The 13,347-nt window shown below is 18.9% G+C and overlaps 2 protein-coding genes across 2 annotated transcripts in view; one reads left to right on the forward strand and one right to left on the reverse strand. All coding sequences in view use genetic code 6, as the record gives it.

The window, feature by feature from the left end:
• Positions 1–42, forward strand: part of TTHERM_01449010 (hypothetical protein) — a gene marked incomplete at both ends in the record, with an annotated part of 554 nt that extends 512 nt beyond the window's left edge. Inside the window, one exon of the mRNA XM_001026880.3 lies at positions 1–42. This exon is cut by the window's left edge and continues 103 nt beyond it. Coding sequence (XP_001026880.3) covers positions 1–42 — 42 coding nt within the window.
• A 777-nt stretch (positions 43–819) lies between these two features.
• TTHERM_001449010 (kinase domain protein) lies at positions 820–12,980 on the reverse strand (the record flags this gene model as incomplete). Its single annotated transcript, XM_012800783.1, has 25 exons — positions 820–940; positions 1,231–1,320; positions 1,610–1,699; positions 1,982–2,071; positions 2,350–2,439; positions 2,720–2,809; positions 3,070–3,159; positions 3,455–3,544; positions 3,843–3,932; positions 4,913–5,002; positions 5,292–5,381; positions 5,695–5,784; positions 7,358–7,447; positions 7,726–7,815; positions 8,118–8,207; positions 8,499–8,588; positions 8,871–8,960; positions 9,265–9,354; positions 9,549–9,638; positions 11,142–11,231; positions 11,483–11,572; positions 11,834–11,923; positions 12,181–12,270; positions 12,532–12,621; positions 12,891–12,980. Coding segments are annotated over 25 exons (2,281 nt in total), but the record flags the coding sequence as incomplete, so codon positions are not given.
• Positions 12,981–13,347: the final 367 nt, after the last annotated feature.

Consider the following 13,347-nt stretch of genomic DNA (forward strand, 5'->3'; position numbering starts at 1 on the left):
AATTAATTATAAGTAAATAAAAAGGACAAACAAATTATATGAATTTATAAATATGCTTTAATTAAAAGAAATTACAAAAAAGATAGTATAACTAACTTTGATTATCAAATCTGAATATTTCTATTTAAAATGCGTACTTAAAAATATCATAGGAACTAGAGATTGGATAGAAAGGATATGAAGAATGCAAACTCATTAGAATAAAAAATTTTTGGACTTATTTATGATTATTTATTTTTTAAATTATTAATATAATTTTATAAATAAATTTAAAAATCAGATTTTTTTAATAAATAACTAAAAAATCTATTTCATAATAAGTGACATGCAAACCTCGAAATTTTAGTATAGCATCTTGCTATTCTAACTTACCAAAACAAATATGATATTTATAAATATAAAAATTATAAATCTATCTATCTATCTATCTATTTAATTGGTTAAATTATCTTATTATTAAATATTATATAAGAAAACATATTATTTCTACTAGTCAAATATTTAAAATTTATTGATCCTTTTTCTTCACTTGTCTATCACCAAAAATTAATTTTAACAACAACTAATCTTTTTGATTTAAGATATTTGCTTTTTACTTTCATTTATTATGAAAAATTGATTTTGTTTCTATTTTTATAAAATATTAAATTAAAATAAATTACTAAAAAAAGTAAAATAGAATAAAATTTTTTAATTAAAAATTATATTTAAAATCAAATAAAATAAGTATTAGCAGGAGGATAAATAAATCTAATAAAAAGCTAATAAACAAATTAAAAGAGTTTAATTGTTTTAAATTCGTTTTTATAAATAGAAATATCACAATCCTAAACAAATTAACTGTTTTTACCTAAGATCAAGTGTTAAATTTTTGAGATTAGTGCAATTTGCTAAAGCAGAGCCTAAGCATGATGCACCACTTGCACCAACATAATTTCTACTTTTTAAATATTGAAGAAAAAAATATAAAATTAAAATGTTATTTAAAAGGAAAAAATGAAGAAAAAAAATGAAATTATAACAAATGAATTAATAAAAGCAGATGTTGAAAATAGAAAAGTGAGTGACATTCAGAAAGATAGAACAAAAAAAAGCAAAAGTACAATAAAAAAAGAAAAACATTAATAAATTTAATAAAAAGCAAATAAACAAATTAAAAAGATTTGGTTGTTTTAAATTCATTTTTATAAATAGAAATATCATAATCCAAAACAAATAAACTATTTTTACCCAAGATAAAGTGTCAAATTTGAGAGATTAGTGCAATTTGTTAAAGCAGAACCTAAGTCTGATGCACCTTAATCACAAATTTAATTTTAACTTTTTAAATGTTAAAGAAAAAATAAATAATTAATATGTTATTTAGAAGGAAAAGATGAAGAAAAAATATCAAATTATAATGAATGAATAAATAATATAACAGATATTTAAAATGAAAAAATGAGTGAAATAAAGAAAGATAGAAGAAAAAAAAGCAAAAATACAATAAAAAAGAAAAAAATTTTATTAATCTAATTAAAAGCTAATAAACAAATTAAAAGAGTTTAATTGTTTTAAATTCATTTTTATAAATAGAAATCTCAGAATCCAAAATAAATAAAAGTTTTACCGAAGATTAAGTTTCAAATTTGAGAGATTAGTGCAATTTGCTAAAGCAAAACCTAAGCCTGATGCACCAATTTCACCAATTATATTTCTACTTTTCAAATATAGAAGAAAAAATATATAATTAATATGTTATTTAGAAGCAAAAAAGAAGAAAAAAAATGAAATTATAACAAATGAATTTATAAAAGCAAATGTTAAAAATAAAAAAATGAGTGAAATTAAGTAAGATAGAAGAAAAAAAACACTATTACAATAAAAAAAAAGATAAATAAATCTATTAAAAAGCTAACAAACAAATTAAAAGAGTTTAATAGTTTTAAATTCATTTTAATAAATAGAAATATCACAATCAAATAAACTGTTCTGTTTTTACCTAAGATCAAGTGTCAAATTTGAGAGATTAGTGCAATTTGCTATAGCAGAACCTAAGTCTGATGCACCACTTGCACCAATTTAATTTTCACTTTTTAAATATTGAAGAAAAAATATACAATTAATAAGTTATTTAGAAGGAAACAATGAAATTATAAAAAATGAATTAATAATTAATAAAAGCAAATGCTGAAAATAATAAAATGAGTGAAAATAAGAAAGATGGAATAAAAAAAACACAAATAAAACAAAAAGAAAAATATAAAATGATCTAATAAATAAACAAATTTTAAGAGTTTAATATTTTTAAATTCATTTTTATAAATAGAATTATCACAATCCAAAACAAATAAACTATTCTGTTTTTACCTCAGATAAAGTGTCAAATTTGAGAGATTAAGTTAATTTGCTAAAGCTAAACCTAAGCCTGAAGCACCTTAATCACTAATTTTATTGTAACTTTTTAAATATTGAAGAAAAAATATATAATTTATAAGATATTTAGAATGAAAAGATGAAGAAAAAATATGAAATTAATTATAAAAAATGTTGAAATAAAATAATGAGTGAAATTAAGAAAGATAGAAAAATAAAACAAGTACTATTGAAAAGAAAATGATAAATAAATCTAATATAAAAAGCTAATAAACAAACTAAAAGAGTTTTATTTTTTTAAATTCATTTTTATCAATAGAAATATCACAATCCAAAAACAAAAAAACAAACAAACTGTTTTTACATAAGATCAAGTGTCAAATTTGAGAGATTAGTGCAATTTGCTAAAGCAGAACCTAAACCTGAAGCACCTTAATGACCAATTTAATTCCAACTTTTTAAATATTAAAAATATAAAATTAATAAGTTATTAATTAGGAAAAAATGAAGAAAAAATATCAAATTATAAGAAAAAATTAATAATTAATAAAATTAAATGTTTAAAATAAAAAAATGAGTGAAATAAAGAAAGATAGAAGAAAAAAAATACAGTATTAAAAGCTAATAAACAAATTTAAAGAGTCTAATTGTTTTAAATTAATTTTACTAATTGAAATATCTCAATCCAAAACAAATAAAGTGTTCTGTTTTTACCTAAGATCAAGTGTTAAATTTGAGAGATTAGTGCAATTTGCTAAAGCAGAGCAGAAATCTGATGCACCACTTTCACCGATTTAATTTCCACTTTTTAAATATTGAAAAAAAAATTAAATAATTAATAAGTTATTTAGAAGGAAAAAATGAAGATAAAATATGAAATTAGAAGTAATGAATTAATAAATAATAAAAGAAGATGTTAAAAATAAAAAAATGAGTGAAGTTAAGAAAGAAAAAAGAGAAAAAAATACAAGTACAATAAAAAAGAAAAAAAGAAGTAAATCTAATAAAAAGCTAATAAACAAACTAAAAGAGTTTTATTTTTTTAAATTCACTTTTATAAATAGAAATATCTCAATAAAAAACAAATAAATTATTTTACTAAAGATTAAGTGTCAAATTTGAGAGATTAATGCAATTTGCTAAAGCAGAACCTAAGCCTGATGCACCACTTTCACCAATTTAATTTTCACTTTTTTAATATTGAAGAAAAAATAAATAATTAATAAGTTATTAATAAGGAAAAAATGAATAAAAAATATAAAATTATAAGAAACGAATTAATATATGATGAAAACAGATGCTTGAAATATAAAATGAGTTAAATAAAGAAAGATAGAAGAACAAAAATTCAAGTAAAATAAAATAAAAAAAGATAAATAAATCTAATATAAAAAGATAATAAACAAATTAAAAGAGTTTAATATTTTTAAATTCATTTTGATAAATAGAAATATCACAATCCTAACAAAACAAATAAACTGTTTTACTAAAGATTAAGTACCAAATTCGAGAGATTAGTGCACTTTGTTAAAGCAGAACCTAAGCCTGATGCACCATTTGCACCAATTTAATTTCCACTATTTAAATATGAAGAAAAAATATATAATTAATAAGTTATTTAGAAGGAAAAAATGAAGAAAAAATATAAAATTATAAGAAATTAATTAATAATTAATAAAAGCAGATTTTTAAAATAAAAAAATCAGTGAAATTAAGAAAGATAGAAGAAGAAGAAATGCAAGTATAATAAAAGGAAAAAGATAAATAAATCTAATAAAAAGTTTAAGAGTTTAATATTTTTAAATTCATTTTTATAAATAAAAATATCTCAATTTAAAATAAATAAAGCGTTTTTACCGAAGATCAAGTGTCAAATTTGAGAGATTAGCGCAATTTGCTAACCAAAAATTTTATAAAAATTATTTTTGTAAAAATTTAGGATATAATGTGTTTTGTTTCATATGCGTCTAGTGCTTCTAATGCTTCTAGTGCATCTAATGCATCTAGTGCATCAAGTGTTGCATCTAATGCATCAATTGTTTCAAGTTTTTAATTTAATAAAAATAAAATAAAATATAAAAATAAATAAATGTATTAACTACTATTAAATATTTCATTTAAGATGTATTCTGAGTGCATTTCTATGTGCGAGTATTTCATTCATTCATTCATTCACCAATTTAATTTCCACTTTTTAAATAAATAAGAAAAAAATATAATTATTTCCAAACACCATTCAAAAATTTAGTTATTTAAGATCCCTATTTTTTTGAATTGCGTCTTGCTTTTATTGATAAATTATTTAGAAGGAAAAAATGAAGAAAAAATATGAAATCTTAAGAAATGAATTAATAATAAAAGTAAATGTTGAAAATAAAAAATTGAGTAAAATTAAGAAAGATAGAAGAGATAAAACACACATACTATCAAAAAGAAAAAGATAAATAAACCTAATAAAAAGATAATAAATAAATTAAAAGAATTTAATTGTTTTAAATTCATTTTTATAAATAAAAATATCAAAATCCAAAACAAAAATAAACAGTTCTGTTTTTACTTAAGATCAAGAGTCAAATTTGAGAGATTAGTGCAATTTGCTAAAGCAAATCCTAAGCCTAATGCACCACTTACACCAATTTAATTTCCACTATTTAAATATTGAAGAAAAATATATAATTAATAAGAAGGTAAAGATGAAGAAAAAATATGAGATTTTAAGAAAAGAATTCATAAATAACATAAGCAATTGTTTAAAATAAAAAGATGAGTGAAATTAAGAAAGATAGAAGAAAAAAACACAAGTACAATAAAAAAGAAAAAGATTAATAAATATAATAAAAAGCTAATAAATAAATTAAAAGAGTTTTTTTGTTTTAAATTCATTTTTATAAATAGAAATATCTCAATCCAAAACAAATAAAGTGCTCTGTTTTTACCTAAGATTAAGTGTTAAACTTGAGAGATTAGTGCAATTTTTTAAAGCAGAACCTAAATCTGATGCAACACTTGCACCAATTTAATTTTGACTTTTTAAATATTGATGAAATAATTTTTAATTAATATGTTATTTATTTAGAAGGAAAAAATGAAGAAAAAATATAAAATTATAAGAAATGAATTAATAAATGATAAAAGCAGATGTTCAAATAAAAAAATGAATGAAATTAACAAAGGTAGAAGAAGAAAAAACGCAATTACAATAAAAATGAAAAAATAAATAAATCTAATAAAAAGCTTAAAAACAAATTTAAAGAGTTTAATTGTTTTAAATTCATTTTTATAAATAGAAATATCACAATCCAAAACAAACAAACAAACAAACAAACAAACTTTTTTTACCTAAGATCAAGTGTCAAATTTGAGAGATTAGTGCAATTTGCTAAAGCAGAACCTAAACCTGATATACCACTTTCCCCAATTTAATTTCCACTTTTTAAATTTTGAAGAAAAAATATATAATTAATAAGTGTTTAGAAGGAAAAGATGAAGAAAAAATAAGAAATTATAAGAAATGAATTAACAAATAATAAAAGCAAATATTGAAAATAAAAAGTGAAATTAAGAAAAATAAAAAAAAAATAATACAAGTAAAATAAAATAAAAAAAAGTTAATAAATCTAATAAAAAGCTAATATACAAATTAAAAGAGCTTTTTAAATTCATTTTTTATTAAAATCCAAAATAAATAAACAGTTTTTAGAAGGAAAAAATGTATAAAAAATATCAAAAAATAAAAAATACATAATGAATTAAAAAAATTTAAAGTGAAAATTAAGTAAAAATTACTAAAAAAATACATTTTAATAAATAAAATGTATGAATATAGGTAATAATTTCTATGAGAAAAATAATATTTTTAATAAACTGAACATTAAAAATATAGAAAATATTAATAATAATAATATTTATAAATTAAATATACCTCAGATCAATATGAAGAACCTAATGAGATTAAAGTGAAGAGTTTAAAATCTTTTATGTTAGAAAAATAAATTGAAAGTATATTAATAAAAAAGCTAATAATTACTTCTTTTAATTTTTAATAATATTTAATCTATTTTATCATTTTTTTTTTTTCAAAAATATTGAATATGAATTTATGAAAATTTAATTAATTATAAGTAAATAAAAAGAATAAATAAATTAATAAATTTGCTTTTAGTAGGAGAAATTGCAAAAAATATGGTGCAACTTTGATTATTAAATCTTAATATTTCTATTTAAAATGTTTACTTAATAATACAGTAGGAACTAGAGATTGGATATAAGGATATTAAGAATGCGAACTCACTAGAATAAAAAAATTTTTTTTGACATATTTACACATATTTATGTAATTATATTAATTTTCATATAACTTTCATAAATAAAAAAATTTCGACTATAAAATCTACAAATTAGTGAAAACTTACAAATAACAATACTATAAATTATTCAATCAACATAACTCTTTAAAAAGCAAAAGATATGAATTTTTAAATTTTAATTTATTTAATAAGCTTTTTATACTAATTTATCAAAACAAATATGATATTCATAGATATAATAATAATAATAACGATAATAATAAATCAAATATATTTATCTATCTATATAAAGTTTTGGTTAAAATATTTTATTAAAAAATATTATATAAGATAATTAATATATTATTTTCTACTAGCCAAATATTTAATATTTATTGATTCTTTTCATCACTTGTTTATCACCAGAAATGTATTTTAAAGGCAACTAATCTTTTTGATTTAAGACATCTTCTTTTTACTTTCGAGTATTATTAATATTTGATTTAGTTTCTATTTTTATATTATATTAAATTAAATAAAATACTAAAAAATTAAATTTAAGATTAAATAAAAAAGTTATTAGCAAATAAAAAAGAAAAAGATAATTAAATCTAATAAAAGGCTAATAAATAAATTAAAAGAGTTTAATTGTTTTAAATTCATTTTTATAAATAGAAATATCGCAATCCAAAACAAATAAACTGTTATATTTTTACCGAAGATCAAGTGTCAAATTTAAGAGATTAGTGCACTTTCCTAAAGAAGAACTTAAGGCTGATGCACCACTTGCACCAATTTAATTTTCACTTTTAAATGTCAAAGAAAAAATATGTAATTAATAAGTTATTTAGAAAGAAAAAATATAAAATTATATGAAATGAATTAATAAATAAATAATAAAAACAAATAAATGTTGAAAAAAAAAATGAGTGAAATTATGAAAGATTGAAGAAAAAAAGCAAAAGTACAATTAAAAAGAAAAAGGTCAATAAATCTAATAAAATGTTAATAAACAAATTAAAAGAATTTAATTCACATTTATAAATTGAAATATTAGAATCCATAAAAAATAAATTATTTTTACCCAAGATAAAGTGCCAAATTTGAGAGATTAGTGCATTTTGCTAAATATGAACCTAAGGCTGATGCACCACTTGGACCAATTTTATTTTCACTTTTATATATCGAAGAAAAAATATGTAATTAATAAGTTATTTATTTTGAAGTAAAAAATGAAGAAAAAATATGAAATTAATTATAAGAAATGAATTAATAAATAATAAAAACAAATAAATGTTGAAAAAAAAGTGAGTGAAATTATTATGAAATATTTCAGAAAAAAACACAAACAAAAACAATAAAATAGAAAAAGGTTAATAAATCTAATAAAAAGCAAATAAACAAATTAAAAGATTGTTTTTAATTCATTTTTATAAATACAAATATCACAATCCATAACAAATAAATTCTTTTTACCCAAGATAAAGTGCCAAATTTGAGAGATTAGTGCAATTTTATAAAGCAAAACCTAAGCCTGAAATACCTTAATCACTAATTTTATTGCAACTTTTTAAATATTGAAGAAAAAATAAATATTTAATAAGTTATTTAGATGGAAAGCATGAAGAGAAATATGAATTTATAAGAAATGAATTAATAAATAATAGAAGCAGATGTTTAAAATGTAATAAAGAGAAAGATAAAAGAAAAAAAAACCACAAGCACAATAAAAAAAGAAAAATATAAATAAATCTAGTAAAAAGCTAATAAACAAATTAAAAGAGTTTAATTGTTTTAAATTCTTTTTTATAAATAGAAATATCACAGTCCAAAACAAATAAACTGCTCTGTTTTTACGTAAGATAAAGTGTCAAATTTGAGAGATTAGTGAAATTTGCTAAAACAGAACCAAAACTTGTTACACCACTTGCACCAATTTAATTACCACTTTTTAAATATTCAAAGTATATTTAATTAATAAGTTATTTAGAAGGAAAAAATGAAGAAAAAATAAGAAATAAAAAGAAATGAATTAATAAATAATAAAATAAATGCTGAAATAAAAAATGAGTGAAAATATGAAAGATAGAAGAAAAAAAAGCACAAGTACAATAAAAAAGAAAAATCAATTAAAAAGCTAATAAACAAATTAAAAGAGTATTTGTTTTAATTTATTTTTAACAGTAGAAATAGAAATATAACAAACAAAAACAAATAAACTGTTTTTACCCAAGGTAAAGTTCCAAATTTGAGAGATTAGTGAAATTTGCTAAAGCAGAACCTAAGCCTGAAATACCTTAATCACCAATTTAATTTTTACTTTTAAATATTTAAGAAAAAATAAAAAATTAATAATTTATTTATTTAGAAGGAATAAATGAAAATAAAATATGAAATTAATTATAAGAAATGAATTAATAAATTATAAAGTAAATGTTGAAAATATATAAAAATGAGTGAAATTAAGTAAGATAGATAGAAGGAAAATACAACTACATTAAAAAAGAAAAAGATGAATAAATCTAATAAAAAGCTAATAAAAAATTAAAAGAGTTGAATTGTTTTAAATCCATTTTTATAAATAGAAATACCACACAATCTAAACAAATAAATTTTTTTTTACCTAAGATCAAGTTTTAAATTTGAGAGGTTAGTGCAATTTGCTAAAGCAGAAACTAAGCCTAAAGTACCTTAATCACTAATTTTATTGTAACTTTTTAAATATTGAAGAAAAAATATATAATTAATAAGGTATTTATTAGGAAAAAATAAAGAAAAAATATGAAATTAATTATAAGAAATGAATTCATAAATAATAAAGAAAATGTTGAAAATAAAAAAATAAAAAAATGAGTGAAATTAAGAAAATAAACAAAATAAAAGAGCTTAATTGTTTAACTGTTTTACGCAAGATAAAGTGCCAAATTTTAGAGATCATTACAATTTGATAAAGCAGAACCTAAGCCTGAAGTATCTTAATCACTAATTTCATTGAAACTTTTTAAATAATTATTGAAGAAAAAATAAATAATTAATAAATATTTAGAAGGAAAAGATGAAGAAAAAATATGAAATTGTAAAAAAGAATTAAAAAATAGTAATAGCAAACATTGTAAAATAATAATTGAGTGAAATTAAGAAAGTTAGAAGAAAAAAAAACAAAAGTACAATATAAAAGAAATAAAATAAATCAATTAAAAAGCTAATAAATAAATTAAAAGAAGTATTATGTTTAAATTCATTTTTATTAATAAAAATATCGCAATCCAAAATAAATAAACTTTTTTAACAAATAAAATTGTTAGAAGAAAAAAATGTAAAAAAAATATATATAATGAACTTAATAAATTTAAAGTGAAAAAAGTTAAAAAAATTTTTTTTTTTAATAATGTTTGATTATTAGTGATAATTTCTATTAGGAAAATAATAATTTTAATAACTTAACATTAAATAAATAGAATATATTAATAATAAAAATAATAATTTATAAATTAAATATACTTCAGATCAATGTGGAGAAACTAATAAGATTAAAGTGAAGAATTTAAAACCTTTTTATATTAGTTAAAATACATTGAAAGTATATAAATAAGAAAACAATAAATTACATCTTCTAATTTTTTATAATATTTTATCTATTATATCATTTATTTTTTTTCAAAACTATTGAATAGCAAGATCAAAATTTAATTAATAAGAAGTAAATAAAAAGAACAAATTAATAAAAAAATTTGCTTTTAGTAAAATAAATTACAAAAAAGAAAGTGTAACAAACTTTGATTATTAAATCTTAATATTTCTATTTAAAATGTAAACTTAAATATAAAGTAGGAACTATAGATTGGATATAAAGGACAAATAAATAAAGGAACTCACTAAAATAAAAAATTTTTTAGTGTATTTATGAGTATTTTTGTAAATAGATTTATTTTCATATTTTTTAAAATCTTACATTTATGTTGTAAAATATAATGATATGATTTGTATATTCTTATTATTTTATTAATGAAGCTTCATGGTAATTATAACCAACAGTTGTCTAAAAATTTGCAAATGATGCAAATAATATTGAATCTATCTATTTATATTTTAGGTTAAAAACACTTTTCCGAAATATTAAATAATAAAATAAAAAATATTATTCAAACATTTTATATTTATTCATCCTTTTTTCTCCAGTTATTTATCAATAGAAATGAATGACTACTAATCTTTTTGATTTACGACACTTGCTTATTACTTTGGATTCTATTGATTAAAACATTGACCTAAAAATTTTAAAATAAATTTGTCTAAATTTTAAATAAATATTAAAATAGAATAAACTTTTAAATTAAAAATTATTTTTTAAATTAATAAATAAAATAATATTAGTGGAATAAAAAAGATAAAAAATTAAAATAAATAAAAGCTATTAAATAAATTCAAAGATCTTATTAGTTTTATATTCAATTTAATAGTTTAAAATATCACTATCCAAAACAAATAAACTGTTTTTACTAAAGATAAAGTGTCAAATTTGAAAGATTAATGCAATTTGCTAAACCAGAACCTAAGCCTAATGAACCTTCCTCACCAATTTAATCCTCACTTTTTAAATATTGAAGAAAAAATATATCATTAAATAGTTAATTAGAAGGAAAAAATGAAGAAAAAATATAAAATAATTAGATTAATTAATAATAAAAGCTAAAGTTGAAAATAAAATGAATAGCTAAACTAACAAAGAAAGAAAGTACAAAAAAAAGCAAGCACAATAAAAAGAAAAAAGAGCTTTATTGTTTTTAATTAGTTTTTATAATTAAAAATATCGCAATCCAAAACAAAAAAACTGTTTTTACTCAATATAAAGTGTCAAATTTGAGAGATTAATGCAATTTGCTAAAGCAGAACCTAAGCCTGATGCACCCATTGCACCAATTTAATTTTCACTTTTTAAATATTGAAGAAAAAATATATCATTAAATAGTTAATTAGAAGGAAAAAATGAAGAAAAATATGAAATAATAAGATTAATTAATTAATAATAAAAGCAAAAGTTGAAAATAAAATAATGAGCTAAATTAATAAAAGAAAGAAAGAACAAAAAAAAGCAAGCACAATAAAAAGAAAAAGAAAAAAGAGCTTTATTGTTTTTAATTAGTTTTTATAATTAAAAATATCACAATCCAAAACAAATAAATTGTTTTTACTCAAGTTAAAGTGTCAAATTTGAGAGATTAATGCAATTTGCTAAACCAGAACCTAAGCCTGATGCACCTTCATCACCAATTTCATTGTAACTTTTTAAATATTGAAGAAAAAATATATCATAAAATAGTTAATTAGAAGGAAAAAATGAAGAAAAAATATGAAATAATAAGATTAATTAATAATAAAAGCAAAAGTTGAAAATAAAATGATGAGCTAAATTAACAAAGAAAGAAAGAACAAAAAAAAGCAAGCACAATAAAAAGAAAAAGAAAAAAGAGCTTTATTGTTTTTAATTAGTTTTTATAATTAAAAATATCACAATCCAAAACAAATAAACTGTTTTTACTCAAGGTAAAGTGTCAAATTTGAGAGATTAATGCAATTTGCTAAAGCAGAACCTAAGTATGATGCACCTTCTTCACCAATTTAATTAGAACTTTTTAAATATTGAAGAAAAAATATATCATAAAATAGTTAATTAGAAGGAAAAAATGAAGAAAAAATATGAAATAATAGTATTAATTAATTAATAATAAAAGCAAAAGTTGAAAATAAAATGATAAGCTGTACTAACAAAGAAAGAAATAACAAAAAAAAGCAAGCACAATATAAAGAAAAAGAAAAAAGAGCTTTATTGTTTTTAATTAGTTTTTATAATTAAAAATATCACAATCCAAAACAAATAAACTGTTTTTACTCAAGTTAAAGTGTCAAATTTGAGAGATTAATGCAATTTGCTAAACCAGAACCTAAGCCTGATGCACCTTCATCACAAATTTAATTCTCACTTTTTAAATATTGAAGAAAAAATATATCATTAAATAGTTAATTAGAAGGAAAAAATGAAGAAAAAATATGAAATAATAAGATTAATTAATTAATAATAAAAGCATAAGTTGAAAATAAAATGATGAGCTAAATTAACAAAGAAAGAAAGAAAGAAAGAACAAAAAAAAGCAAGCACAATAAAAAGAAAAAGAAAAAAGAGCTTTATTGTTTTTAATTAGTTTTTATAATTAAAAATATCACAATCCAAAACAAATAAACTGTTTTTACGAAAGATTAAGTGTCAAATTTGAGAGATTAATGCAATTTGCTAAACCAGAACCTAAGCCTGATGCACATTCATCACCAATTTAATTCTCACTTTTTTAATATTGAAGAAAAAATATATCATTAAATAGTTAATTAGAAGGAAAAAATGAGTAAAAAATATGAAATAATAAGATTAATTAATTAATAATAAAAGCATAAGTTGAAAATAAAATGATGAGCTAAATTAACAAAGAAAAAAAGAACAAAAAAAAGCAAGGACAATAAAAAGAAAATAGAAAAAAGAGCTTTATTGTTTTTAATTAGTTTTTATAATTAAAAATATCACAATCCAAAACAAATAAACTGTTTTTACTCAAGGTAAAGTGTCAAATTTGAGAGATTAATGCAATTTGCTAAAGCAGAACCTAAGTATGATGCACCTTCTTCACCAATTTAATTAGAACTTTTTAAATATTGA

This window comes from Tetrahymena thermophila (genome assembly GCF_000189635.1).
Source record: "Tetrahymena thermophila SB210 genomic scaffold scf_8253932, whole genome shotgun sequence".
NCBI classification, from domain to species: domain Eukaryota; phylum Ciliophora; class Oligohymenophorea; order Hymenostomatida; family Tetrahymenidae; genus Tetrahymena; species Tetrahymena thermophila.